Source organism: Spermophilus citellus, assembly GCF_964194105.1.
Source record: "Spermophilus citellus genome assembly, chromosome: 3".
Classification (NCBI taxonomy): Eukaryota; Metazoa; Chordata; class Mammalia; order Rodentia; family Sciuridae; genus Spermophilus; species Spermophilus citellus.
Window position 1 is genome coordinate 230,909,383 of NC_138184.1, and position 27,741 is coordinate 230,937,123.

At 44.5% G+C, this 27,741-nt stretch overlaps 1 protein-coding gene across 2 annotated transcripts in view; it reads left to right on the forward strand.

The window, feature by feature from the left end:
- UBE3C (ubiquitin protein ligase E3C) overlaps positions 1-27,741 on the forward strand; it is a 101,961-nt gene that overhangs the window by 15,904 nt on the left and 58,316 nt on the right. For both annotated transcript variants that reach the window (XM_081285513.1, XM_081285512.1), the window contains exons 2-9: positions 9,806-9,859; positions 12,703-12,777; positions 13,196-13,342; positions 17,628-17,743; positions 21,719-21,876; positions 24,790-24,943; positions 25,302-25,522; positions 26,496-26,647. In XM_081285513.1, coding sequence (XP_081141639.1) covers positions 9,806-9,859; positions 12,703-12,777; positions 13,196-13,342; positions 17,628-17,743; positions 21,719-21,876; positions 24,790-24,943; positions 25,302-25,522; positions 26,496-26,647 — 1,077 coding nt within the window. The remainder of the gene's footprint in view (positions 1-9,805; positions 9,860-12,702; positions 12,778-13,195; positions 13,343-17,627; positions 17,744-21,718; positions 21,877-24,789; positions 24,944-25,301; positions 25,523-26,495; positions 26,648-27,741) is intronic.

Below are 27,741 nucleotides of genomic sequence, written 5' to 3' on the forward strand. Positions count from 1 at the left end.
TATATGTGTTTAAATCCTCATGTCTCCATGGTCTAATGACCTCTCTGCAGCAACGATTTGCTTGGTCATAAGCCAGTTGTTTTATAAATGGCATTACCTGTTCTGTATTTCCAAATATCCTAGAGGCTGACTGAATAAGTCTATCTACAAATTCAGCATAAGGTTCATTAGTTCCTTGTATTACCTTAGATAATTGACCTTGTAAGTCTCCATGCCCCTGTAAAGTTTTCCATGCCCTAACTGCATCTACAGCAATTTGTGCGTACACACCAGGGTCATATTCAATTTGTTGTCTTTGACCCTCATAAGGTCCCTTCCCCAAAAGCATGTCCATATTTCTTTGAGGGTACCCAGCTTCTGCATTTCGCCTAGCTGTCTCCATGCAAAATTCCTCATTGGCAACCTTCCATAACAAATATTGTCCTCCGTTTAGCACAGATCGACACATGTTAGCCCAATCTGTTGGTGTCATGTCCAAGTTGGTAACAGATTCAACCATGCTTATTGTGAAGGGAGCTTGCGGCCCATAGGTCGTTACAGCCTCCTTTAATTGCTTTATTGTTTTGAAATCTAAAGCACGGTGAATTCGTTGCCCTTCTGCCTGCTCAAGTACAGGGCATGCTAATCTTTGGGGTCCTGCCTCAGAATTCCGTCCATCAACTACGGTAGTTGAGGGCCGCTCAGCGGTAGATGGAGCTGTTGGCTGAGTTACGCCCTCTGGTGATAGAACGGAGTTGGTAGCAACCTCCTGTTGTAATTCTCCACCTGATGGCTGCTTGTCCTCTAAGCTTGCTTTCTTTAAATTCTCCTCTGTCTGACTAGCTTGAGAGACCTTCTCTTTTGCTTGACCTAGCGTTTTTTCTACCATAGTTTGGACCTCTAACAATTTACTTAACAGTTTTTCGGTTTGTTTTTTATTGGATTCTAATCTACTATAACCTAACCCAATAAGGTAGGATAAAACAAAGCCGAAGCAGAATGAAACAAAGACGGAGCAGACAATGGTTGTATCAATTTTCTCTTTCTCAGGGCTGAATAACTTCAAACCTTGAGCCAACCATTTTTTCCAGTTCGCCTGAGAAAATTCTAGGGCTAGGGAGCTCGAAATGAAAACAAAATAAATCAAAACAAGAACACATTGTTTTCTGAGAAGGTCATCCATCCTGTCGCCTTCCCTCAGGGGCGAGCAATTTACTCACCTCTAAGCTTCAGGCGTTCCCCGTACGGGCCACCAAATGCCGCAGTCTTGGCTGGGCACAGAATCACGAGCCAATCAAGCAGGAACAAAACTTTATTTTGAAAAAGCCGCTAACACTCTCAGCGCCAGCAAGTCAAAAACCGGTCCTCCCACGAGGGTGTCCGACCGGAACCGCGCGCCGACCGGAACCCCCCCGTCTCCTCCCACCTCCTCCGGAATTCCCTCCTACTATCCTTCCCCAACCAATGGGAACTCTCCAGCAGTCCCGTAAAGTCCCGTAACTTGAGTCCGGTAGCAGGCCAAGGTGAACAGCGGGAGTCCAGTTTGCATATGAATGTAAATTTTAACATAATCATCTCAGTGGCTAGCTGGCGTCACTTTACAACCAAAGGTGCCATACATCGTATATATGCTTGTGGCTCCTAGCAACTGGGATTTACAGATGTGCACCATTGCACCCAACTTGTTCATTTCTTCTTTTATTTCTTTCAAAAGGGTTTTGTGTTTTGCCTTGTGTCTTGTACATATTTTGTTAGATTTAATCATGCCTAAGCATCGTTTTGGTGCCAGTGTAAATGGTTTTGTTTTTTTAATTTCAAATTGCCTTTGCTGTTTCTGAAGGTGGCTCAGGACCCCCAGGGATACCATTATTGAGACATCATTTTCAGAGTGGGAGGCCAAGTTTGTGCCCATGTTTGGATGACAGCAGTCGTGCAGTCATGTTGAGAGTTTACTGGGGAGGGGATAAAGGCAGCATGTCACACAGCAGGCCGTGGGGAGTAGCTGCACCTTCCTCAGGAAACACCTGAGTTCTTGATGCCCTGCTGTGGTTCCTGGTCTCTGTGTTGGTCATGGGCTGTATGCCCCCGGTTCTCTCTGCCAAGTATAAAACGTTTTAGAAATGTTTTCTAACAATAAAATTTTATTTTAAAAGCTGTTGTGCATGCTTATTGTGTGAGTTTTGTATAAGCTATACATGCTTATCCTTTATTTGGGGATTTTTAGGTTGTTTCTGTTTTATTGTGATCAACATGATAGCCAGCAATTTTTAATTGTTTTTTAGGATAAATGGCAGAAAGAAGTTGAACTGCTTGTGTGTTGTTATTAAGGCTCTTGAAACACTTTGTTCTCTGGAGAAATTATGTGGATTTCTGTTCCCTGGTCTATGCTGTTAAGAGCTGTCCCTGCATCTTTCCTTCACTGCAGAGTGAAGATACAGTAAGCCCCAGCATGATTTCTTTCAGTCCTTATTTGTTGCAGCTAGATACCCTGCTGTGCTCAGTACTCAGTACTTAACTCCTGTTGCAGGACGCCTTCCATGGGACCTCTCAGTTAACCTTCCATGTTCTGTGAAGCAGAGGTGGCTATACCATGACGGAAGAAACTGAGTCCATAGAGTTGAGTGGAACCCACTGGGCTGGACGTGTGAGCTCTGGTCTGCTCATCCTGGAGTGAATCGGAGGCTCTGTCCAGCCTGCACCCCCGTGTCTGCCTCCTGTTTGAAGTGTGCACTCCTGTACCTGCAGGAGCAGAGACAGGGGCTTTCATGTACTGTGAAAACATGCACAACAGCTTTTAAAATAAAACTTTATTGTTAGAAAACATTTTTAAAACGTTCTATGTTTTTAATTCAGTTTCTTTATGATGTAGCTTTAGGTTGCCTGATTATGTTAAAAGAGTTAGTAAACTAGTGTGTTGGCAGGTAGCATGGTTTTTGGGACATCTCTCTCCTGTGGGACAAGCTTACAGCAAAAGTCAGAACTGTCAGGTATGAGAGGAACCTGAAGAAGTGTTGAACTACCAACTGTGACGTGGCTGTGTAGCTGTTCATCGTTTCTGGGCTCTCTTGGTCACATCTTGCAATTTGAAAGTTGTAATTCTTGATAAGAGAAAGTTGGGTAGATTATCACTAATCTTCCTTGCTTTAAAAATGTTTCCAATCTCTGGTTAGTGGCCTTTAAAATTTTAAAAATTTTTTAATTGAGGGGAAATTTAAAGAAGACTTTCTAAAGAGCACAGGGTGACATCTTCTTTTACTGAGACCCTTCACTTCCCACTGTGGCTGTTTCCTTGGTGTCCTTTCAGAATTGGTCTAAACATGATTAAACATCTCCCTTATTTTCAGAATGAGTAAGAGAATGAATTATTCTTCACCTCCCACTATATCTTAGTGATCCCGCAGGAACTTTTTTATGCCTTTTATTTTATATTTATACACACACTCATTTAGTTGTAGATGTATACAATACCTTTATTTTATTTATTTTTATGTGGTGCTGAGGATCGAACCCAATGCCTCACAAGCGTGAGGCAAGCTCTCTGCCACTGAGCCACAGTCCCAGCCCCATGTCTGTTACTTTTAATGGATGCATAATGTTCCATTGCTTGGATTATGGCACCCTTAAGATAACCACTTCCCTATTGATGGATACAAAAAGACTGTGGATTTGGTATTAAAATAGTGCCATTGTTGGGTGCAAGGACACATGCCCGTAATCCCAGTGGCTCTGGAGATTGAGGCAGGAGGGTAGCAAATTTGAGTCCAGCCTCAGCAACTTAGCAAGGCCCTAAGCAATTTAGTGAGACCCTGTCTTAAAAAAAATAAATTTAAAAAAAGAGCTGGGGTGCTGGGGTTGTAGCTCAGTGGTAGAGTGCTTGCCTAGTATGTGTGAGACCCTGGGTTCAATCCCCAGGACTACATAAAAAACTAAATAAACAAAATAAAGGTATTGTGTCCATCTACAACTAAAAATATTTAAGAAAATAAAAGTCCCATTGACAACTTAAAAAAAAGAGAGAGAAGAGAGAGAGAGAGAGAGAGAGAGAGAGAGAGAGAGAGAGAGAGAAAGTGAGAAAGAGCTGGGGATGTGGCTCAGAGATAAAGTGCCTCTGGTTCAATTCCCATTGCCCCCCACCCTGGAATAGTGCTATGTTTACCATTAAATTCTGATGTAAGAAAAGAACATCTTTTGGAATTTATGAAAATGTGATTTAAACTGTATTTTGCTTATTTATTTTTTATTTTTTAAAAATACTTTTATTTGTTTACTTTTTACATGGTGCTGAGGATTGAACCCAGGGCATTGCACATGCCAGGCAAGGGCTCTACTGCTGAGCCACAACCCCAGTCCCATTTTGCTTAGTTTTAAATGTGCTCTCCTGACTATAATGTGATAGAACATTTGGGTTATACTGAAATACAGATTCAGATTTACCTATTTAGAACCCCACCTATCACTTAGAAATGAAACACTGCTAATATATGGTTGAGTTATTTTCTGGTCTTTTTGAAAACTGTTTTTGAATTGGGAATCATTGTGCATTCTGTTTTAAAAGCTTATTGGTGGCAGATACTGTTTTACTTGCATATGTGAAATTGATTGCTCTTAGGTTTTCATATAAACTCTTATGCAGGTCTACCCAGAAAGAGAAAACCACACATAATGTTGGCTATGCATTATTCACAGATACTTCTGTTCACTTTTAATGTTTTCTTTTACTCCTCTGGAAGTATTTGAGCTGACCAGTCTGTGAATCAAGTAAAATGTTAGTGGTGTGTTAGTGTGCAAGAGCCAGGAGGCATGGATCGGGGCTGGCATGAAGCTAGATGTTTTGTTTGCATACCTAAGGGGAGTGGGTGTTTTGCTGTTTTACTCAGCTTTTTTGCCTCTGTGACTGACAGATTTGACCAGAACAACAATAGAGGAGGAGAAGTCTATTTGAGGGCTCAGGGTTCCAGAGGTGGCAATCCATTGACAGCTGCTTTATTCCTCAGGTTTCCAGATAAGCCAGAACAACGTGGCGGAAGAGTGTGGCAGAGGGAAGCAGCTCACACGATGATCAGTCTCCACTCTCCAGATACAGATACCTACCCCAAAGTTATGCCCCCAGTGCCCCACTTCCTCCAGCCACACCCCACCTGCCTTCAGTTACCACTCAGTTAATCCCATTAGGATTAAAACCCAATCAGTCTCCCTCAGATCCTTCTCACTACTGTCTCACCCAAACCATAACAGCTGCTAATGAAAGATAACCCCAAAACATGAAACCAGCTGCCTCACATTTTTTAATCAAGATGTTAGTAACAAAAAAAAAAAAAAATATATATATATAAATGGCTAGCAGTAAATTTGAGCATTTGGCTTTATGAAAATTATCATGTGATTTTAAAAAAATTTAGTGGTAGATGGACACAATACCTTTATTTTACTTATTTATCTATTTTTATGTGGTGCTGAGGATTGAACCCAGTGTCTCACACATGCTGGGCAAGCACTCTACCACTGAGCCACAACTGCAGCCCTTATACTTCAGTTTTTTTTTTTTTTTGAGAATTTTAATATTTATTATTTTTTAGTTCTCGGCGGACACAACATCTTTGTTTGTATGTGGTGCTGAGCATCGAACCCGGGCCGTACGCATGCCAGGCGAGCGCGCTACCGCTTGAGCCAAATCCCCAGCCCCCCTTTGTATCCTTCTTAGAGAATGATAGTTTGTATTGCTAATATGGAGTCCATAGGATGAATTGCCGTATTTTGTATCATAGGTTAGTTTGTTCATTTGTTCTTAGTAGCATGGTAAAATTTCACTCAGAAGCTGCCCATTATTTACTAGTAAAAGTCACATGTAGTCACTTAATTGCAAATTAGAATAATGCCTATGCTTTTCTCCCCCCGCCCCCGCCCCCCCCCCCCCCCACACACACACACTGCTGGGCCTGACATAAATAAGAGGTTAAAAGGTGGGGGAAGTCATTTTCAGTCCAAAGGTGAAGATTGTCCCATAAATGAAAGTATTAGTAATTATGATTAAAATCATTGTCAGGTGTCTTCATCTAGTAGTGACTCTCTGGAGTCATCTTTTAGTCTTCTAAACTTCCTCTTTGCAAAGAAAGCAAATCAAACATGAGGAAGAGTTCTCAAATGTGGTTTCTCTTGGACTAGCTGAGAGAATGAACCTGCCCCATTATGGGCTGAAATCTTCATTTTGCAGCCTTAAGAACTCTTTTGAACTTTGGAAGCAAACAAACAGGAATTACTTGAAAACAACCTTTTTCAGAAGATGCACAGTGATGGGGAGTTCCAGCAGGTGCCAGAACACTCCATCTGTGTCTTCATATTGAGTTGCAAAGGCTAGGGCTGCTAACTGACCAACGGAAACCTGCTGCCAAATTTATGATTCAACGTGACAGTTAGTGTCAAAGCAAATAAGTAATTGATAGGATTCTTTGGTGTAATGATTTAGTTCATTGTCCATTGATAAGCAGGGCAAAGCGTGTGGGTTAGCCATTACTCTCGCAAGAGACAGAATTGGTCTGTTCGCTGCAAACGACAAGCCCACTGATGTTCTGAATCAGCTCATCCTCTGCTGTTGGCTAACAAGGGGCTGAAAAAACAAAACCACGAAGAGATTTTTTTTTTCTCTCTCTCTCTCTAACTGAAACTAGAAGAAAGCCTTTAAAATCTCCTGATGATGTCATGACCTGATCTGTGGTGTGATAGGAAAAGCAGAGATGGAGTGTGGATTTAATAGGAGGATTTGGTCCAGTGTGTTCCAGCCTCAGAAACTTGACAGAAACCAAAATCTTCTCTCTTCCGTATGAAAGGTGATCCTGTTCATCTTGCCTTGCAAAAGTGTTCAGATGATTCTCTCATCAGTGTTGGGGTATAGCTCTTGACCCCGCCAGCCTTAGGAAGTCAGGGCCCCCCTCCTGCCCAGCTGAAGGCTGCAGGGAAGCCTCGCCTGGAGCCTGGGAGACAGGTTCTGTGGAGTGTCAGCCCAAAAAGAAGATAGGAAGTGACCCTTCCCAGGGGAAGCAGACCTCAGCACAGGGAAGGAGTTGTGAAAAACCCCAAGAATAGTACAGAGTTAAGTTTCTGTGTTTCTTGAACCAGTGGGCAGTGGCGCAAGGCAAGACAGCCTCCCCTGCTCCTATACTGTGCAGTGCACTATGCAGAAGGGCACAGTTGGACCCGCCCCAGAGAGTGGTGTGTATGGGGGGATTCAGAATCCAGTTCTGTCAAAGAAGGTGACAAATGCCATTTGCCTGACCCAATAATGGACCTGTGAGTTAGGTTCTGTGTTGGTTGATAATCAGAATGTTAAAAGTAGTTATCCTCCTCTTAGACTAAGCAACCTAGTACCTCTTTCTCTTTATCATGATTATGAGGAGTTTTTGTTGTTCTGTGGAGCCTCATTTCATGGGGCTTTTTATAAATGAATTTATTAGGTTATTATGTAATTCAGATTTAATTATTAAAATCTAACTATATGCAATGCAGTTTTGTTTTCATTGTGTTTATTTCCAAGAGGGTTTTCTAATAATGACAAGTGATACTGTTTCCATATAGTATAGAGATATACAGGGTTTCCCCCTGAAATAAATACATGTAAGTTAAAAAGCTCTCTTGGCAAGATTACCAAAACAGTTACTGTCCTTCCTATTGTATCAAGTGTTGGTCATGTTTTATAACTGGGGGTGTATCCCAGTCACTTAGGGCTTTTCTAGTGGAAATTGACCATAGCTCCCCTGGTAGTTGACGAATATCTTGAGGGAGAAGCTTTAAGACCAGCACATCCTGTTTCTCCTGAAACTTGTGCCCGTGGTTTGAGCATGCATCGGTGGATCTCGTCTGTAGCATTTATTATGTGTTCCATGACTCTTTTCTTCTTACACACTTACCATCCCATGAAGAGGAGGTAAGTATGGAGTCATGTAGACACACACACACTCACACTCTCTCTCTCTCTCTCTCTCTCTCTCTCTCTCTCTCTGTCTCTCTCTCCTGTGGATTAAAATGTAATACTAGTATTGTATAAGGTCACTGTGATCATGAAAGAATGTTGAAAAAACTCAGACTGAGTGCAGCTTCAGGACATGAAAGACGAAGAGGAACTGTTAAAATAAAAGATAAGAAAAAACTGAAGATTAAGAACAACTAACCAAGTGCATCTGGGCGGAAGGTGGTGTCCTGCCTTCATGAGGCTTTTAACAGGGTTCTAGAACTAGTGGAAAATGAAATGTATTTCTTATCAAGTACGTGTGCAGTTAGTAACACTGTGCCAGGTTTTGCTTTGTTTTGTTTGTTTTCTGTGGTTTTTTTTTGTGGGGGTAGGGATACTGCTGGGAACTGAAGGGGGGGGGCTGCACCTCTGAGCTACACCCCCGGCTCTTTTTATATTATTATCATTATTATTGTTTTGTATATGTTGCTAAGGATCAAATCCACATGCTACACAAGAACTCTGCCACTGAGCTACGGCCCCAGCCCTTTTTTAAATTTATTTTTTAATTTTGACACAAGGGATTGCTAGGTTGCCCCAACTGGCTTTGAATTTGGGATCCTTCTGTCTTGGTCTCCCAAGTGGCTGGGATTCCAGGAGTACTCCACCATGAGCCACCCACCGTACTGGCACGTGGCACCAGCTTTAATTTCCTGTAGATGATTACATTTGGTCATATGGGAAAGTAGATAGAACATGTAAGGGATAAGGGAGCTGATACTAATTTTTTTAACTTTTCTGTCTAAAAAGTTTTAAAAGTCAATTTAAAGAGTAATGTTTAGTACACTGGTAAATATTTTTAAATAAGCTTAAAACCATTTTCTATTTATTTTGCATCTGGACCTGTAATAAGGGCTTGCTTTTTTTTTTTTTAGTTTTAGTTTTCTATATTGGAGAATATCTGGGAGGATCTTTGACTTTGTATCTTGATAGCAAGGAAACTGGATTCTGTGTATCGTGTGTTCACATATCAATATATTATTTTAACTTGGCTTAATTACTCTGACATTGTTCTGATAGGTATACCTTGTAAGAGATTAAACTTTATATTTAAAAAAAAATTTTTTTGGTAGTTGTACCTGGACAGCATGCTTTGTTTCATTTTTATGTGGTGCTAAGGCTTGAACTCAGTGCCTCACACATGCTAGGCGAGTGTTCTGCCCTTGAACTATAGTCCCTGCCCCACAAGTTAGTTTTACTTAGGGTGACATTTTTCTTTTTCATTTATTGACAGTAAAGAAGTTGATTTTTCATTGACATTTTCATGGAGATCCTTGTAGACCCACCTGTAACTGTTAGGAGCAGTGTGGAGATGCCCTGTTCTCATGTCCAGGCCCCGGGGGGTCAGCTTGCAGAACTGCAGTGTGATGTCACAACCAGAACATTGGCATTGTGGCAGCACGCAGACCTCTCTCGGATTTCCCTAGCTGTACTCACTTGTGCATTTGATTTTTCATACATCAGGTCTTACACTTAGGAAGCTGCTGAAATGCTGGCTTTAGTTTAGTTTCTGGTCTCCAAAGTACCATTTAACATCTGTGCCTCTCACTGGTCATCTGATTCAGTCAGATAATTTGATATTATGTTTAGAATCACTTTTTTTTTCAGTTGTAGATGGACACAATACTTTTATTTTATTTATTTTTATGTGGTGCTGAGGATTGAACCCAGTACCTCATACCTGCAAGGTAAGTGCTCTGCCACTGAGCCACAATCCCAGTCCTACCCTAGAATCGCTTTTGGGTGAACATATTCCATGATCGTTGTATGAGAGTGTTTTCTCCTTTTAAATCATGACCTCCTTTTCTCTCTTTTTGGATTCAGGAAGAAAAGGCTTCTCTTTTACATCGCACTCAGGAAGAAAGAAGGAAAAGAGAGGTAATGGTAGCTTGGTGATGTTCTTCACAGATGGGTGTTTTCCTGCAGCATTTGAAGTAGCCTGTGTATGTTGCATCTGTTGTAGATTGGGGGACTTAGTATGACACTTTTGGGTGTGTTGGACTTTGAAGTACAACGTTTATTCTGGAACCACTGTAGGAAAAGATGGGCCAAAAAGGCCTCCAAGTCCAGGGGCTGGGGTTGTACCTCAGTGGTGGAGCGCTTGCCTAATATGTGTGAGGCACTGGATTCGATCCTCAGCACCACATAAAAATAAATAAGTGAAATAAAGGCATTGTGTCTATCTATAACAAGGCCAAGTCCACTGGAAATGGAATGTGGGGTTTTAATTGGCTTTGTTGCTTATGGGAAGGTTTCCAGAAGATCTAGGAAGAAGTTAGAGTACAGTGCTGAGTTTCTTCAAGTTAAGGGAGAAAAACTCATCCTTAAGCATGTATCTGAGCTACTTATGAAGAGGGTAAAAACAGAAAGCAGCTGATGGTATATCTTGCATCTTTCTGAAGATAATTTCCTAAAATACTGCTGGTTAATCAGCAGCTGTGGTATCTTAGGACCTACTTCTCTAAGTAGTTTCTTGTTATTTTAGCAACTTGTTTGAGCATCTCACAGACATTTATCAAGAGCATGTTGTGTCAGGTACTACTCTTCTTATTGGGTGTACAGGTGGTAGGTGAGACAGGCTCCTGCTCCAGTGGATATTAGCAGGCACTGGCCAAGACAGCAGGTAGTACTTAGCTGCAAGGTGGTATATCACAGCTAGTAATTGGGGACCTGTGGGAGACAGGAGCTTAGGGGAAGGGCTCTCTGAGGAGTGTGGAGAGGGTAGAACCTGAGGATGAAGCAGCAGCTGCCTTTGGGAAGCTAGAGGGAGAACATTCCCACTTAAAGCAAAAGCAGTGCAGAGGTTTTGGCTCATATCGCTATTGTTTTTGATCAGATATCGATTGTGGTGGGGACTGTCCTGTGCATTGAAGGATATCTGGCCTTGACCCACCAGATGCCAGCAGCACTTCCTCCCCAAAATTGGAACAACCAAAAAAAAATGTCTCCAAAAGTATCAGGTGTCTCTAGTAGTTCAGAATCCCTGCTCGACCCAGAAAGTCATCTGTTTGTTGCTGGCATTCTCCATCTGTCTGGGGAGATGCCCCACCATTATTTCTTCTGTCAATACTTGATCCCATTCTTACTCTTCTCCTTCTTGGGCGCAGGCTGGAAACAGGATCCATCTTTGTGTATGTTTCCTATATGCTCTTCTGTATGTTTATTCTTGCACACATCTGTTCTTCATTTTGGATATTTTCTTCTGACCTAACTTCTGATTCACAAATTATCTCTTTCACAGTGTCTAATTGTTAAATTTATCATTAAATTCTTAATTTCACTTTTCAGTTCTAGATTTTTAAAATTCTTTTATATATTCTCCAACTCTCATCATTTGTTGTTCTTGAACACAGTTTAGATTTTTAACCAGTTGATTTAGAGCAGGGGGCAATGCTAGGATCAAACCCATGGCCTTGTGCATGCTAGGCAAGCACTCTACCACTGAGCAATACATCCCAGCCTAGGTTTTTATCATCATCATCATCATCATCTTAATTGTAAATGGACACAGGACCTTTATTTTGTTTATTTATTTTTATGTGGTGCTGAGAATCAAACCCACTGCCTCACACATGCTAGGCAAGCATTTAATCCCTGAGCTATAGCCCCAGCCTCCCAGCCTAGGTTTTTAATGTTTAAATTCTCATAATTGAACCTTCTGTGGGTATAGAGAACATTATTTTTGCTTTTGGCAGAGAGTAAGGAGAGGGACACAGTCACCTTTAACTAATGCAGACTGGGACTGGGAGCTGCCTGTCAGGCACCTGAGACGCAGGCCGTTGGCCCCAGCAGGACTCTGGTGTTGGAGTCCCAGGAGTGGCTGAGTGCTGGGGTCTGCAGGTGTGCAGGCCATAGGGTCACGCCTGGGTTTGAGCTCTGGCTCTTCAGGCTCTGTGCTGCTCATCCTCATGGCAGTGTCAGATTCTGCAGCTGTATAGCAGGAGCAGTGCTCACCTGTAGGTTATCCTGAGAAGGGATGTGAAGGTCCTTTCGTGGTGCTGGTGCATAGTGGGCACCCTGAATGTGTACCCGAGAGAGATGAAACCTTGTGTCCACAAGAAACCTAGAATGAATGTTCATAGCCGCAGTCTTCTTAATTGCCTTAAGTAGAAATAGCCTGAATGCCCCTCCACACATAAAGGGGTACACAAAAAGTGTGATGTCCATGCAATGGAATATTACTTGTCCATAAAAAGGAATGAAGTCCTGACACATGGTTCAGTGTTCATGAACTGTACAAAAAGGCAGACCCAAGCAGCAAGTGTTGTATGGCTCCATGATGCAAAGTACATGGGACAGGAGACTCCAGCGAGGCAGGAAATGTGTTGTGTAGGTGGGTGGCAGCCAGGAATGAGGCAGGGTGTTGCTGCACAGGGTTTCTTAGGAGGTGAGTTGTTCTAAGGTTAGTGGGATGGCCGCATGGTTCTGAATAATCTAGAAGTGTGTGCAGTGTTGGTGACTGTAAAGAATGGGTGTTATGGGGGGCTGGGGCCGGGACTCAGTGGTAGAGTGCTTGCCTAGCACGTGTGAGGCACCAAGTTCAATTCTCAGCACTGCATAGAATAAAGTGAAGGTCCATTGACAACTAAAAAATATTGGGGAAAAAAAAAAGGATGAATGTTACAGTGTGAATTACATGGCTTTTATTTTTTAAAACTGTTTTCTAGTTAATGTGATTCACTGATTCTGACCAATTGCTCTTTTCTTCCTCCATTATTCAGGAAGAAAGGCGAAGATTAAAAAATGCAATAATTATTCAGTCATTTATTCGAGGCTACAGAGACAGAAAACAGCAAGTAAGTTTATTTGTAAAACACAAATATTAGAAGGATCTGCAAGAGCTTATTTTAAATATGGCCTTATTATAAGTATCATTTTTTATGTATTGTTTTCTACCTGAAAGTTAACGTTAATGGTAGTAGTATTTTTTCTTAATAAATAGTTGTATTAGTTATATTTATACAAAGATTTATAGACAAGTGAATTTTTAGGTGATTTTTAAGTAGTAAAATACAAACCACAACTAATAATCACAATAGAATAAAGGTACTTGTAGTGGGCATCCAGGGTCTTGATGCTTTGTCGCACCTTTTACACAGCCTTCTGACAGCGACTCGGTCGTCTGTGGGTTTCCACCAACCCGTGAGCACATCTGCCTAGGTGTGGAGAGTTGTGCTTCTGAATTCATGCTTATGTGTTGCTCCTTCCTTTCAGTATTCCCTCCAGAGAAGTGCGTTCGATCGCTGCGCACACTCGGCACAGTCTGGTGGCACTTTCTCCATCACTAGTGCCCCCAATCTTACCCTCCTGGTAAGGCAGCTTCTGTTTTTTTACAAACAAAGCGAAGATGCAAAACGATTGGTGAGTGTTTGCTATATTTTCGCTTGTCTTGGTGTATGTATTTGGGGGCTTTGTGTTTTTTGTGTTTTGTTTTGTTTTTTTTTTTCCTTGACATGCACATGGTGAGTATCTGATCAAGAATCAGGTCTTGTCAGGATCTGGTGACTCAGGCCTGGAATCCTAGCAACTTAGGAGGCTGGAGCAGGAGGACCTCAAGTTCAAAGCCAGCTCAGCAACTTAGCAGGACCCTGTACTTAAGTAAATAAATAAATTAAAAGGCCTGAAAATGTGGCTCAGTGGTAAAGTGCCCCTGAGTTCAATCCCTGTACTACCAAAAAAAAAAAAAAGGTAGAACTAGTCAGATCCCCTCCAGAGTACCTGAGCGCTCATGGACTTTCCTCAGCCAGTTCTAGTAGGTCACCTGTGCTGATGTATTTTACTTCTTAAAATCTAGTTTACATCTTAATAGGCTTCTCTTTTTTTTTTTTTTTGTTATAGAAAATTTCAAATATTAAAAAAAGTATAGGGGCTGGGGTTGTGGCTCAGCAGTACAATGCTCGCCTAGCATGTGCAAGGCCCTCAGTTCAATCCTCAGCACCACATATAAATAAATAAAATAAAGGTATTGTGTCCAACTACAATTTAAAAAAATTTTTTTAAAAAAAGTATATCATGTGGACTCCCTCCAGTGTGCCCCACCTACTGCACAGTCAGCAGCAAGCTCTTCAGACACAGCGCTCCACACCTCTGCCTCAGCTCACTGCGACCATCTCTCTATCACATCATGTTCATCTGTATTTACAATAGCAACCTCCAGAATATATGGTCTCTAATTTATTTACCCAGGGCCTCCCACATCCAGGCAAGCACTGTGCCACTGAGGTACACCCTCAGCCCTGGACTCTCTTTTTTTAAAACATCTGAAACACAAATGTATTTCTCTAAAAAATTTTATGGCCTTATGCTATGGTTAGGAGAACCAGTGTGCATTAATTGTGGAAAATACATATAAATCCATTGATGAATAATCTTTTAAAAAGGGGGTGGCGGATTTTAATCATTCATTTTCTAGCACATATAAAGACATTTGTATATGATTGTTAAGTCAAGTGTACGTTTACGCTTAGAGATTATTATTTGTCTGTGCCATGCAGGGTGGTGCGCAACTGTAATGTGTGCACCTTGGCAACTTAGGAGGCTGAACAGGAGGATTGCAAGTTCAAAGCTAGCCTCACCAGTTTAGTGAGACCTTGCTCAGTGGCTGAGCACCCCTTGGTTCAATCCCTGGTACCAACCAACAAATTATTATCTGTTTATAATAGAAATTCCAAGTTATATTAAAAGGTGGGTCCGCAGTGTACAGAAAAAACATTTTCTGCACTACAAACCGTGCATGCTAGAAAGATCCCCATGTGAAATAAACATAGACGGCTACAGAGGTCTCGGATAGAGCTTGGCCTGAAGCCCACCCTGCTGCCTGAGCTGAGCAGGTGGGACTGGGCATGGAAAGAGCTCTCTGTGACAAGAGCCCATCTGCAGCAGCACAGCCGCAGTTCATTCACCTTAGATGTTGCTAATAGCGAGCTTTTCAAAGGCTTCCTTCCTGTCTGCAGTTTGTGAGACAAGGGAGGGGACTGAGGGCAGGCAGTCTGACTCTCCAGACAGGGCTGACCTAGGAGCAGACGCCCAGGTGCTATGTGTGACTTGAGTGTCTCTCCAGAGCACTATTTCTTTGTGTGTGTAAGATCTATTCTGCAGTCCCCATGTGGTTTCTAAATGTGAGCCTGCATAGACGTGCAGCCAGAGAAAACTTGGAAGTAAATGTGCACCTTAGCACCAGGCTTCAGGCACGTATGCACAAACCTGTAGCTCATATGCAGATCCTGTAATGCTGAGTGCAGTGTCACCAAACCTGGTTCATACAGTGAAAGTAAACTTGAGTGTTTTCTATTTAATTTGCTAACAAAAACGCAAGAGCTTCCATCAGGAAAATGTCCCCTGTCCCTTTTAGTTCCCTAATTCCCACTCCTAAGCTCAAGTGTGGGGCCTCCTATGATAGTTTTTCAAAGCTACTCGATGCAAAAAAGTAAATAGGCTCCCCATTCTCACCTCCTCTCTTAATCTGTTTTCTTTTAGAACCATGACTTGAAATAGTTCTGTTGAGTTAGTGTGCTGTAATCATGCATTTTTTGGTGTACAGTTCACCTGCTTCTCAGTTGCTTGGTTCTGATTCCCTTGGTCCAGCCTTTCTCCACCTCCAGAAGTGGCGTGCTGTGTTCCTCGTGTGCGTCTCCAGGACACCAGCACTGGGCCTGTCATGTGCTCTGCCTGCCCCGGAGCTTTTCCAGGCCTGACATCATCCTGGGAAAGCCTTTGCTTTGCCTCCGTTTTATACCATCTTTTCCTGGCTCCTCCACATCTTCGGGCCTCCTTTGTTCACTTCTTTAGAGCCTTATGATGGAGAGCCTTAGTTGAGTAGCTGGGGACATAGCCCATTGGTAGTGTTGCCCCGCATGCAAGGCCCTGAGTTTAACCCCCAGTGTGTGCGCACACAAAAGAGAGCCTCAGTTGACCCTTGAGATAGCATGCGGAGGAGACGGTTTTTAAAACTTTGCCCATTTGCCTTTACTACATGAAAACAACAAAATGTCAAACAACTCAGTTTGCCATGGTGTGACTTTCTGGATAATAACAGTATGTCTGTCAAGATGGTGAAATTCATACAAAACTTTTCTAGAAAGTGGTCAAGTGTAGTGTAGTATAGTATCACTATTGCTTTGGGGGTTTTTTCTTTCTTTCTTTCTTTCTTTTTTAGTTGTCAATGGACATTTTTTCATTTTTATATGTGGTGCATGAGAATTGAACCCAGTGCCTCACACATGGCTAGGCAAATGCTCCACCACTGAGCCATGACCCCAACCCCGCTTTGGGTTTTTTGTTGTTTTTGTTCTTGTTGTTGTTGTTTTGTTTTTTTACCCCCTCAATGTCAGACATGACTAGCTGATTAACAGATGAGGTACCTGATTCCTACAGTTTCTATGATTGTCCATCTGTCATTTTTATGATGTTATACTTTCTGTATATCTTTTTTAAAACATTTTTTTAGTTGTAGATGTACAGTATCTTTGTTTATTTATTTTTATGTGGTGCTGATGATCGAACTCAGGGCCTCATGCATGTGAGCACTCCACTCAGCTACTACCCCAGCCTCTTGCTGTATATCTTATTTTAACTTGTTAATAGGTATTGCAAAATTTAAGGTGAACTTGTGGGGATATGTGGGAGGTATTTGGATCTTGTTGGTGCTTCAGGGTTATACATGTGTAGTCAACTCACACAGATGCAGAGCAGGTCAGTTATTTCCCTCCAACTGGCTCTAATTTGTTTTACATAGTGTTCTTCTGTTATTTATAGTGTCTAATTGCATTTTATTTCAAAGAAACATTAACGTGAAAGTGAAACTATTTGTGACACATTCATAACTAGCCACATTTAGGAAGCCATCTTTTAATTCCAGCTGGTTGTAAATGGATCTTAGGAATAGAAAAAATAGAATAGCTCACTTCACAAGAGTATCATAGAGGAAGTAGAGGGGATTCCTTCCTAAGTGTTGCACTTTCAGATCACTTACAGCAGCTTTGTGCAAACTGGGTGCAAGGGACAGAATCCAGTTCCCCTGCTGAACTCATCCACCAGTCACATTCCGTTCCTATCATATACCTGGTCTTTTGTTGGGAAGCATGGAGCCGTATGCTTGTCTTCTGCTAAGGAACAGAAGCATTCAGAAGAACCAGGGTGCTGAGGCAACTGCACATGCACACATGCAGGTGTGTGCCAAAGGAAAGAGGTAAAAAAGACAGATGTGTGGCTGGGGTCATGGCTCAGCGGTAGTGAAATGTGAAGCACTCGGTTCAATTCTCAGCACCACATAAAAATAAATAAAATAAAGGTCTATCAGCAACTAAAAAAATATTTGAAAAGAAAAGAAACAACTGTCTCTTGTAACTTCAGGGTCTGCTGTATTTCTCTTGTATTTCTATGATGCTTGCTGATTTTTGCAAATGAATTGATTTGACATGGACATGAGCTTTAAGTGCTTTTTTTAAGTAACATTTTTATTAATTTAGCCTTACCATGGATGTATTATTTAAAGGTGGAAAGTGCAAGTACCAAAAGCAAAGCCAGACTCAGGAACCTTACTTATCAGGTTTTGATTAGGTCTAAGTGTGTATTGCTACTATGTAAATTGGCAAACATTTAAATTTTATGGATTGAGAATTATGTTTTGTGTATTTTATTATTCTAGATATGGCTGTATCAGAACTTAATTAAACACAGCTCCCTGTTTGTCAAGCAACTGGACGGATCTGAGAGACCGACATGCTTATTTCAGATAAAGAGGCTCATGAGCCTCTGTTGCAGGTAAACTGTCCCTTTTAAAGCAACCTGACCAGCGCTGGGCACCGTAAATTTGATTTTCATTTTCTAAGACAGTGGCTTTTCCATGTTTTTGTTTTATTTTGGATGGAAGGACTTTGGAATAGTCTATGTATTGCTCTAGGTAATTCTGGCCTGTAAGACTTAGAAGTTAAAACACAGATACAACTATCTTCCAGATAGTATTTCAGTAATTCCCTGGGATTATCTTGTGAAGTGCTAAGCCTTTGAGTTGCCAGTGAATGGACTGGCCAACTCAGAGGATTCCTGGTGGGAGGTGATTCCTTTCTGTAAGGGTTTCTACCACATTCAGTTTGGAAGCCACCTCTTGAGAAATGGGCTTCATCAGGCTCTCTGTCATTTATGAATGAACTCAGTAGGTTTGGGGATTACCAGACAAAGGTGTGGACTTGCCTTTTCTCTTTGAAGAGCTGGAAAATGAGAAAGAAATAGAACTACTGATTTACGAGATCACTCGTCTCCTTGTCTATAAAAGTGAGTGACTTATGGGTTGAGTGTATGGCTCAGTGGGCACAGGCCCTGGGCTGGACCCCAGGGTCAGTACAGTGCTGAAGGTCAGAGGACCTGGACTTGGTACTGCCCTGTGACTGTCTTGCTTGGCATTGGAGTCACTGGATCCACTGTTAGTTGTAAACTGACGAGGTGGGGGGTGGGGCCTGCCTCCTGGGATTTCCGTCTCCACTGCATGGCCAGATGATGGGAGTGCTCTCTTCGTGGCCCGTTCTTGGTCTCCTCCAGCCTCAGAAGATACTTCACACACTCATGTTCCAGATGTCACCATGGGCTGTTAGTATCTCTAGATTGGCATCTTGTACAAATTCTAAAAATTCAGGTTTTCTGTGTCAATTTCATGTGATACTAACATTCAGCTTGTAAGTAGCTACTCATCCACTTAAATTAGTAAATTTATTTTCAAAATAAAAATTAATTTTTCAAAGCTAATGAATATTTACCTTATTTACATTTCTTTTTACATCAGTCTCTACTGGGAACAACATTAGGATTGGCTGTCAGTCCTGTATTAAAAAGAATTTAGGAGGGCATGGTGGCATATGCCTGTTAGCACTGCAGTTTGGGAGGCTGAAGAAGGAGGATTGCAAGTTCAAGGCCAGCCTCAGCAACTTAGACCCTTAGCCACTTAGTGAGATCCTGCCTCAAATAAGAAAATGGGGGACTGGGGATGTGGCTCAGTGGTTAAGTGCCCTGGTTTATTCCCTGGTGCCCAAAAAAAGGACTGATGGAGTTTCTGCAAGGTGGCAGGCAGGGCTTTTAGCACTGAAGGTCCAGCTGTGGCAAACTGGGGGTTCTTGCTCTTCTTGGTTTTATCTAATCTATAAATAAGTAAAATAGAAGTGTTTTTATACAAAAAGATAAATGAGTTTGTGGGAGGCTAAGGAGGAGGAGAGGAGCTGTGAACTTTGGGGTGGCCTTTCTGGACGGTCTGGTAGAAAGGTGCCTTGGAGGCCACGGTGGCTGGGGCCGTGCACGTCCCTGCTCTGGGGCGGGAGCCAGCACAGAGCCTGCGGGTCTTGGGTGTTCTGGAGGACGTGGGCTGTATGCTGGAGCACAGAGGAGCCGGGAGCTTGAGCAAGGTGAGGTAACTCATTCTGTCTCCTTGAAGGGTTTTATTAGGGTAAAGAATGGCATACTAAGCACTCGCTGCCGCCTCCCAGCGCTGCCTTGCCGACACTCCTGCAGACCACAGTGTCATGATTGACAGGTGAAAGTGATGCTAGAGGCCAGGAGTCTGGTCTGGCAGTTCTGGCAGTCCCACGCCTCCACCCAGGATGGGCACCCAGCCTGTTGGGTCACCATCACAATGTGCTTTCCCTCTCTTTTAAAAATAATATAGGTGACCACACAGTACCTGCGTTGTCTCCTGAACACCCCCTCCCCAGCCTCCAGTGCGCTTCGCCAGAAACTCCGCTGTTGTTGGAGTGAGTGCAGCAGAGGGAGGGCACAGGCAGACCACCAGGAGGCGACTGCCAAGGGTGACCCAGCCCGGTGCCGCCAGAACAGACTAGGGCTCAGTTAAGTAGAGCCTGGGTGGATGCAAGGCCTCCGTTTCAGCAACTAGAAGGCTGTGATGGTTTTGAAGGTGGGGAGTTATAAAACTGCACAGGACTGAGCGACCGTTTAGAAGAGAAAGAGAGGCCTTTGAGCACGCCCCACCATAGGAAGCTTGAGAGGAGGGGGACCCAGCCAGGTAGGAGGCTGCTGGTCAGAGTTGATGGCTGAGCCTAGACTGTCAGGTGATACCAGTTTCCCCAAGAAGAAATCAGATTCTCAAATGAATGTGTCCTTCCTCAGTGAGGGGACCAGGGACATTGCAGCTGATGGAACGAGCATTCATCTCAGGGGCATTTGTATCTCTATCTGACCGAGGCCTTTGCTGTGTATAGCTCTGCGTGGGGGCATGGGCTCAAGTCTGTTTCCTGTTGAGTCCGCTTCTGTCTTGGGGTGGGGGAGCACCCTGGGATGAGCTGGGCAGGATGCCCTGTGGCTTGCTTGTGGCCTGCAGTCTTCACCTCCCCTCATAGTGCCGCTGGCCTGGACAGCAGTGAAGGGCTGGGGTGGGGCTGGTGCGGGGAGGCGGTGGAGCTAGTGAGGCTGTGCGGGTCCAGTGTGCAGTTCATAGAGAGCAATAGCATCGGCAGCGTGTTTGTTGAGGAGGGAACCTTGACGGTACAGAGGGAAAGATGCTGGGACAGTGCCTCTGAGCGGGAGAGGACAGGGCATGGCTCCACAGTCGCAGAGTGTGGCTTTGGAAAGGGGAAAAAGACAGTTTACCTTATTGTCAAGAGGCAGACAAACCCAGTTTTAAAAACAGCAAGATGCAAGCAGACACTTGGCTAATACGCACATGAAAATGCCATGATCGGTGGTCAGGGTGGTAGGTCTCAGTGACGTACAACTGCACACGAGAATGGCCTGCAGTACCAGGGGTTCAGATGCAGAGCAGTGGGGACCTGCCTTGCATCTGTAGAGGTTCAGTGGTTTATTTCAAAGTTAAGTGTATAGCCTTTCTGAGCCCTGGATTACCAAGAGAGTGAGGCCCAGTCCCTCGGGTGTGCCCCCCGAGTGTTAACAGCAGCTTCCCTAGGAGACAGGTGTCCATCCTGTGAGTGTCCTCCACCATGCTCTTCCCATCAGTAGACCAGTGCGTGGCAGGTGCAAGGACCAGCTCAGGAGGTGCCACTGGGAGGTGCGGCTCTTTCCATGGGGAATAGCAGGAAGTGCAGCCTCATTTGTAGCCACAGAGAAAAGCTGGGGGGAGGGTGCAAGGTGCGGCCCCCTTAGGTGGATGCAGAGTAGTGGGGATAAATCATGTCTCCATAAAGTTGTGGTGTTGTTTTTTTTTAAGGCATTAAGTCTTTTTTCAAATAAGACTCATTTTTGTGACAGCAGAACTTGTCCTTCTGCCTGTAACTCTTCTCCTCATAAGAAGGAAGGTAGGGGTAGGTGGCACAGGGCCAGAAAGTGCTCTCTGGGCCACAGTGGTCCCACAGGCACCTTTGCAGGAGAAGCCGTGCTCTCAGAAAGAGGCCCTCCCCCAGTCTCAGGAGACAGCTCCTGTTGGCCCAGTCAGTGGCTTGTGATGCTCCTCCTGCTGTGTTGCATTCTGTCCACTTGCTCTCATCTGAACAAGAGTCTGGCAAGTTGGAGGTCAGCCTGGGCAACTTAGCCAGACCCTTTCTCAAAAACCTCAATATGTTGGGGTGTGGCTCAGTAGTAACGTGCTCCAGTTTCAATCCCCAGCACCAAAAACAAAGTCTGAATGTTTGCTTACTTTTTTGTCTGAGTCTTGCTGTCTTCAGAGATCTCTGGCACTCAACAGAGTGTCCCAGCTGCTCACTCACAGCCAGTAGGAGGAATTGGGGAGAACTCTGGTGACATTAGCCACCCCGTAAGTATGTGAATGCTTTTTCATTTTTACAGGTTGCTGCAGAGCTGTAATGATGACAGTTTGAATGTTGCACTTCCAATGCGAATGCTTGAGGTCTTTTCCTCTGAGAATACTTACTTGCCTGTTTTACAAGATGCTAGCTATGTGGTGTCCGTAATTGAACAGATCTTGCACTACATGATCCACAATGGTAAGCAGCGGGGTCAGGCTTGTGGGTGGTGTACATGATCTGCCTGCTTCTCGGGGCTCGTGCTTTTGCAGGAGGGTTGCAGCCGCCCCCAGCACCCATGCTCAGCTCCATTCTGAAAATGTGGGGCCATGCTGGCGCTCTGTGCTGACATTTGGCTTAGAAATGAGGAAGGGCAGCATTTGCTTTCAGAAATTGCCCCAGGCCCCTGAACCCAGGGTCTGTGTCCTCACTGGGAGCCGCTATTCCTCAGAACTGAGCAGGCGCTCTGTTGCTCCCCTCATCCTGAGCGGTGGGAGCCTAGGGCAGTTGGCTGAGGGCCTGCGGCGCTGAGGAGATGGCCTGCCCAGGCTGTCCTTGTCAGGGGATGCTGCGCTCTCACACGGCTGGTAGAAGGGAGTGGGGCAGTTCGTCTGAATTTTCTCTGACTCGGTGTTAACACTGATAAGTGTTCTTTAAGTGCATTACATAAAGTAGAATGACTGTCTATGAAATTCCTCCAAGGACATTATTAACAACACGGTTTTGGAGAAAACTATGATAATAAATAATATTCTAAATACTTGTGAATTAAGAAAACCTCAACCCAGTGTCCTCATAGGTAGAAAGCCCAGCACATTAGGACTCCTGGGCTTAGAAGCCTGAGTCGGCACTAAAGTAGACTGCATTAGTCAGCCGAGGAGCTCAGGAGGTGCTGGTGAGCCACGCCATGATGGAGGCTGACAGCTCTGCGACTCTTCTCCTGAAGTGGTGCGATCCTCTGGTGAACATGGGGAAGGCTGAATTGTATTCTGATGTCCAGCCTCACCGTTTGGCTTGGGTTCCCCCCCCCCCCTACACACACACACACACACACACATATTAAAAACTTAGAGAAGCTACTGAGTTAATTAAAGATAAATTGGAATTTGTGAAATTTGATTTTGTAAAAATTGTTAGAAGTGGTGCTTGTATGAATTGATGTATTGTTATATGTATCAACTAAAGGATAAGCATTCAGTGAGCATTTTAGTTTTCCTGTTTTCTGAAAGTATAGGGGAGATAACCTAGAAATATATATTATTTGAAATGTGTCTAAAAATAGGAAATGCTTGAACATCTTCTACTGCGACTGCCACCTCTGGTGTCGTGTTGGGTGGCTGCTGTGTTACTTTTAACAAGGTGCTTCCTGGCTGACCTCTCTGTGCAGCTTGAGCCTCCCACTTAGTAACCACAGCCAGTGTTCTGATGCATGTCGTGTGCTTCTGTACACTGAGAGCTTTGCACTCTGGTCGTGCAGTAGGTCATCTGATGAGAACACACCTGGCAGTGTTAAAGTCCTGCTGTGTTTTCTTTAAAAGAAATTCTTATGTATTTGTGTCTTTTAAGTTTTACAGCAAATGAGCTTTTAGGCTTCCCTTTGATGTCACTAGTAGTCAGCGTCCGCCAGGTTAGAGTCAGGATGGTCATGCTACAGGTCTGAGTTCAGCACCGAGGACAGTAGTCGGAGCTCAGTGCAAGGCTGTGTAAGACTCCTGCAGAAAAGTGGCCAGGCAGGCACATGGCATGCCTTTCCTCTATGCCATCAGACAGGCCTGGGCAGCCAGGAGATGCTCACAGCCATGCCAGCACGTTGCCCTTGGTGTTGTACAAGAACAGGGCGCTCTTTCTTAAAGGTGATGTGGCTAGAACCCTGGTTTTCGCGCACAACCAGAAATACGTCAGGTGTGTAGGAAGGCAAATTTGGGAGTAATCCCAACAGTTACTTGTGCTTAAGTGTAAGTGGCCTGTAAATCGGCTCACTTCCTTGGTACCTGGTTTGTGGTCTCCATAAGTATCATTTCCTCTAAAAAGATCTTACTAGAGCCTGGAGATGAAGCAGATTGATGGTCTCCCATGGGGTGAGGGAAGTGGGATGGGGGCATCCTGTCTGTTACAGAACAGAGTGCTCCTGATGGCCACAGGATAGTTGGAGGGTCTCCCTGAGGGTAACAACTATAGTAGGTTGAGGTATAGCAATACATCTAAACCCAGGAGCTCAGCATGACACTAAGGACCCTAACTAACTAGGTACCAGGGCGCTTAGGAGACAGTTCAGAGCATCAGCCTTATTAGGACCTAGATTCAAGAAACTAGTTAAGCAAAATGCATAACATGAGACAGTGGGAGACTAGATCACTAGGTAGGTGATTGCAGTATCAAGGAATTACCGTTAATTTACTCTGTCAGGCATAGTGGTACACACTTATAATCCCAACTGCTCGGGAGGCTGAGGCAGAAGGATCACAAGTTGAAGGCCAGTCTGGGCCATATAGCCAGACCCTATCTCAAAATAAAACATTTTAAAAGGCCTGGGAGTTTAGATCAGTGGCAGAGCACCCCTGAGTTCAGTCCCTCTATAATGCCACACTGCACACATTCATACAGTGTCCTTAGCTTTTGAGGATATACTGAAATAACCCTGTCTTAGATTTGCCTCTACATGAGTGGATACAAATGCAGTGAGACATAAGGGTATAGATGGCTGGCATTGACACTGTTGGTGCCGAGTGGTGGGTGCCGAGGCTTACGTGCCATTTGGATGACTTCCATATTTGTTTCAAGTTTTCTTTAGAGAAGAATTTACTTAAATTTGGACTTGTAGAGATTTATAAAAGGAACTTAAAAGTTGAGAAATGTTGTGGGGCAGTGTTGCATGCCTGTAATCTCTGCCACTCAGGAGGCTAAGGTAGGAGAATTGTGAGTTTAAGACCAGCCTCAGCAACTTAGTGACACACTGTCTCAAAATAATGTGGCTCAGTGGTAGAGCACTTGGCTAGCATGTGCAAGGGCTTGGGTTCCACCCCTAGTACTGTCCAAAAAATAGATTAATAAAAGTTTTCCTCAATATAAAAAAAAAGTACTCAATTTTAAATGTTTTTTTTTCCTTTCTTTTAGGGTATTATAGGTCTCTCTATTTGTTGATCAACAGCAAGCTTCCATCAAGTATTGAATATTCTGATTTATCTCGAGTTCCTATAGCAAAAATTTTGCTGGAGAATGTCCTAAAACCGTTGCACTTTACCTACAGCTCCTGCCCAGAAGGTGCAAGGTGGGTGAGAGGGGGTGGTGGAGGGGCGTCTCTATGGGATGCTGCTGTGCATACAGACTTGAAGGTCAATCTACTCCATCAGTGTGGCTGAGTTCACAGGAACAGCACTAGTGTGCTCGGTTGTCCTGCAGCCTCACGGGGTTCTGGGATTCTGGTGGCCTGGTTATTGTCAGCTTCTCAGTAACTGTCAGGATGTGGCAGTCACCTGTCTAGAGAGGCTGTGGATTAGGCTGACTTCAGGTTGGTCACCTGGATGGGTCGAGGAAGTAGCTGTCTGTTAGAGGAATGTTCAGCTAATTGACTGTCCCCTGCTGAGCAACGTGCTCTGGTGTCACAAAGCTCTCCTTTTCCTTTCCAGGCAGCAAGTTTTTTCAGCCTTCACAGAGGAGTTTCTGGCAGCACCTTTTACAGATCAGATTTTCCGCTTCGTCATCCCGGCCTTAGCAGATGTACAGACCGCTTTCCCTTACGAGCCCTTTCTGAATGCACTGTTGTTACTAGAGAGTAGATGTTCAAAAAGGAGCCGTGGAGCACCGTGGCTTTTCTATTTTGTTTTAACTGTTGGCGAAAATTATTTGGGTATGAAATGCAAGATACATTTTACCTGAACTCCTACGTAGGTAGCATGAGCAGATGAGCCGGGAGAAGGCTGCACTGTGGCAAGTGTCACGTGGTAAAGATGGCTTCCTGGGTGGGGCCTGAGCAGGGCGCTTTGCCTTGTCCCTGGGCTGGTCTCCAGGCACAAAGGGAAGACTGCTCTTTCGGCCTGTGTTCTCTGAGGCCCTCTATCAGGAGCGACATGCTTGTGGGTTTTTCTAGTGTGCCCATTCTGGAATCAGAAGGCTTGCCTCTGGGAGCGGTAACTCCTGTATGCGTGCACGGTTAGAGCCGAGGGACCTAGGGAAGACGAGACTGGTTTCCCGCTCACCCTAGCTGCCTCTGGGTGGCCTGTGATCGTTCAGTTCTGGCCTGTCTCCCTGGAGGTAGGGACAGACCCCACAGCTTGAGGACTCAGACCTGCTAGCCTGCCCGCCTTCACACACTTTGTGCACATGGGAGTTGTCACCCATCTTCTGACCAACCCACAGAAATTGGATTCCCTCAGTCCCTCCTTAGGTTTGATAATTTGTAAGCAGCTCACAGAACTCAGGGCAGCATTTCTGATGGCTACCAGTCTGTTACAAAGGACACAGATGGACAGCCAGAAGCAGAGACTCATCGGGCCAGGGAGTGAGGAGGGCACACCGCCTCAAACGCTCCCTGGTACCTGTGGGTGGGAGGGCAGGCTGTCGAAGCCCCCTCGCCCCCATCACCTCATCAGCGTGAGTTCAGGCTGCATCCTCCTCGGGATTCCCCAGGGACCCTCTTTGCTTTCAGGACACCTAAGAGTTTGGGTTGGTCTGGGACAAGGACCAAATCTGCTTCATAGCAAAGCCCAGTTGGAATTTTAAACACTCAGTTCAGGCTGAAATGCCTCCTCAGGTGGGAGGAGGTCACACCTGTTCCCTTCCGTGGGTGGCACTAACTAAAGCTGTGGTGCTTGTTTCACCAGGGGTGCTCTCTGAGGAGGGCCTGCTGGTGTATCTGCACGTGCTCCAGACTTTCCTCTCCCAGTTACCTGCCTCCCCTGCCGGCGCCAGCTCCCACGACTCCACCAGCGACTCTGAGGACGAGAGCGAGGAGGCCGACAAGCCCGCCAGCCCTGTAAGCCCACACCAGGCCCTGAGACGCACCAGGAGCCTTTCTGGCTCCTTGACCCCAGGGCCCTTCCTCACACCCACCACCCTGCGAGGTTTTCTGTGTGTGTGGGGGGGGGGGAATGTGGCGGTGTGTAGCTTGGTCTTAGCTAAGTCAGGTCATTTGTGTATTGATTACTGCTCAGGAAGCATTTCCTGCACATGAGACTGTTGAGCCCAAGGTGAACTCTCCTTCCTGTCCTGTGAGCCCTGCTGGGCGTGGAAGGCGTGTCAGGACTCACTTTGGAATGCGTGGTCACATCTTTTCCCTCTTGTTAGGGAGTGAGCCCAGGGCTCTGCAGCTGAACTTAGTATCCCAGCCCCTTTGTTCTGTTTTACTGCAAGTCATACAGGCATTATAATCATGGACACCCATGACATTGTGTTTGCTTAGATAGAAACCTGAGGCTGACTATTTTTTCCTCCTGATTGAAATGGCACGAGGTGAGGCTGTAACAGGCTGCTGGGTTTTGTTCTCCCTCTGGAGTCTCGTACTGACAGTGCTCACTTGAGAGTGGCCTGGGTGGTCTGGGTGGAAGAAGACTTCAGTGTCTGTTGACGTGAGGGTGGGTCAGTACTGTCCTTTACCAGACAGCTTCTTCAGCCGGAGGGGAAGAGCCGCACAGGGTCACTGCCAAGGTCACACCTGGTTGAGGGCTCCTACGAAGAAGTGAAACTGAGTTTTTTGGTGGGTGCTGATAATGTCTCATCTGTCAAGACTCAGAACTGTGCACCAAAATATGGATTCCGTTGTAGAGTCAACTAAAGAAAGAGGTCTGTAGATAGAATATAGGTAAAATTTTTGGTTTTAGAAGAAAGTAAAATTTTTAAGTTGCCTTCCACAGAATCTATGAAAATGGAGATTTATGTAAACTACTGCCCGTGTGACAAAGAGGGCATAGGCTGTGTTAGCTAGGGAGGCAGCAGACACTTCCTCCTCTGCTGGACGTTGCCACAGGGAAACTCTGTGGAGACCCCTAAGCAGAGGGAACCACAGGCCCGCTGGCTGAGGGTGTGCAGCCGACACTTGACAGTGAGGTTGTTGGTGAGTGTTTTTTTTCT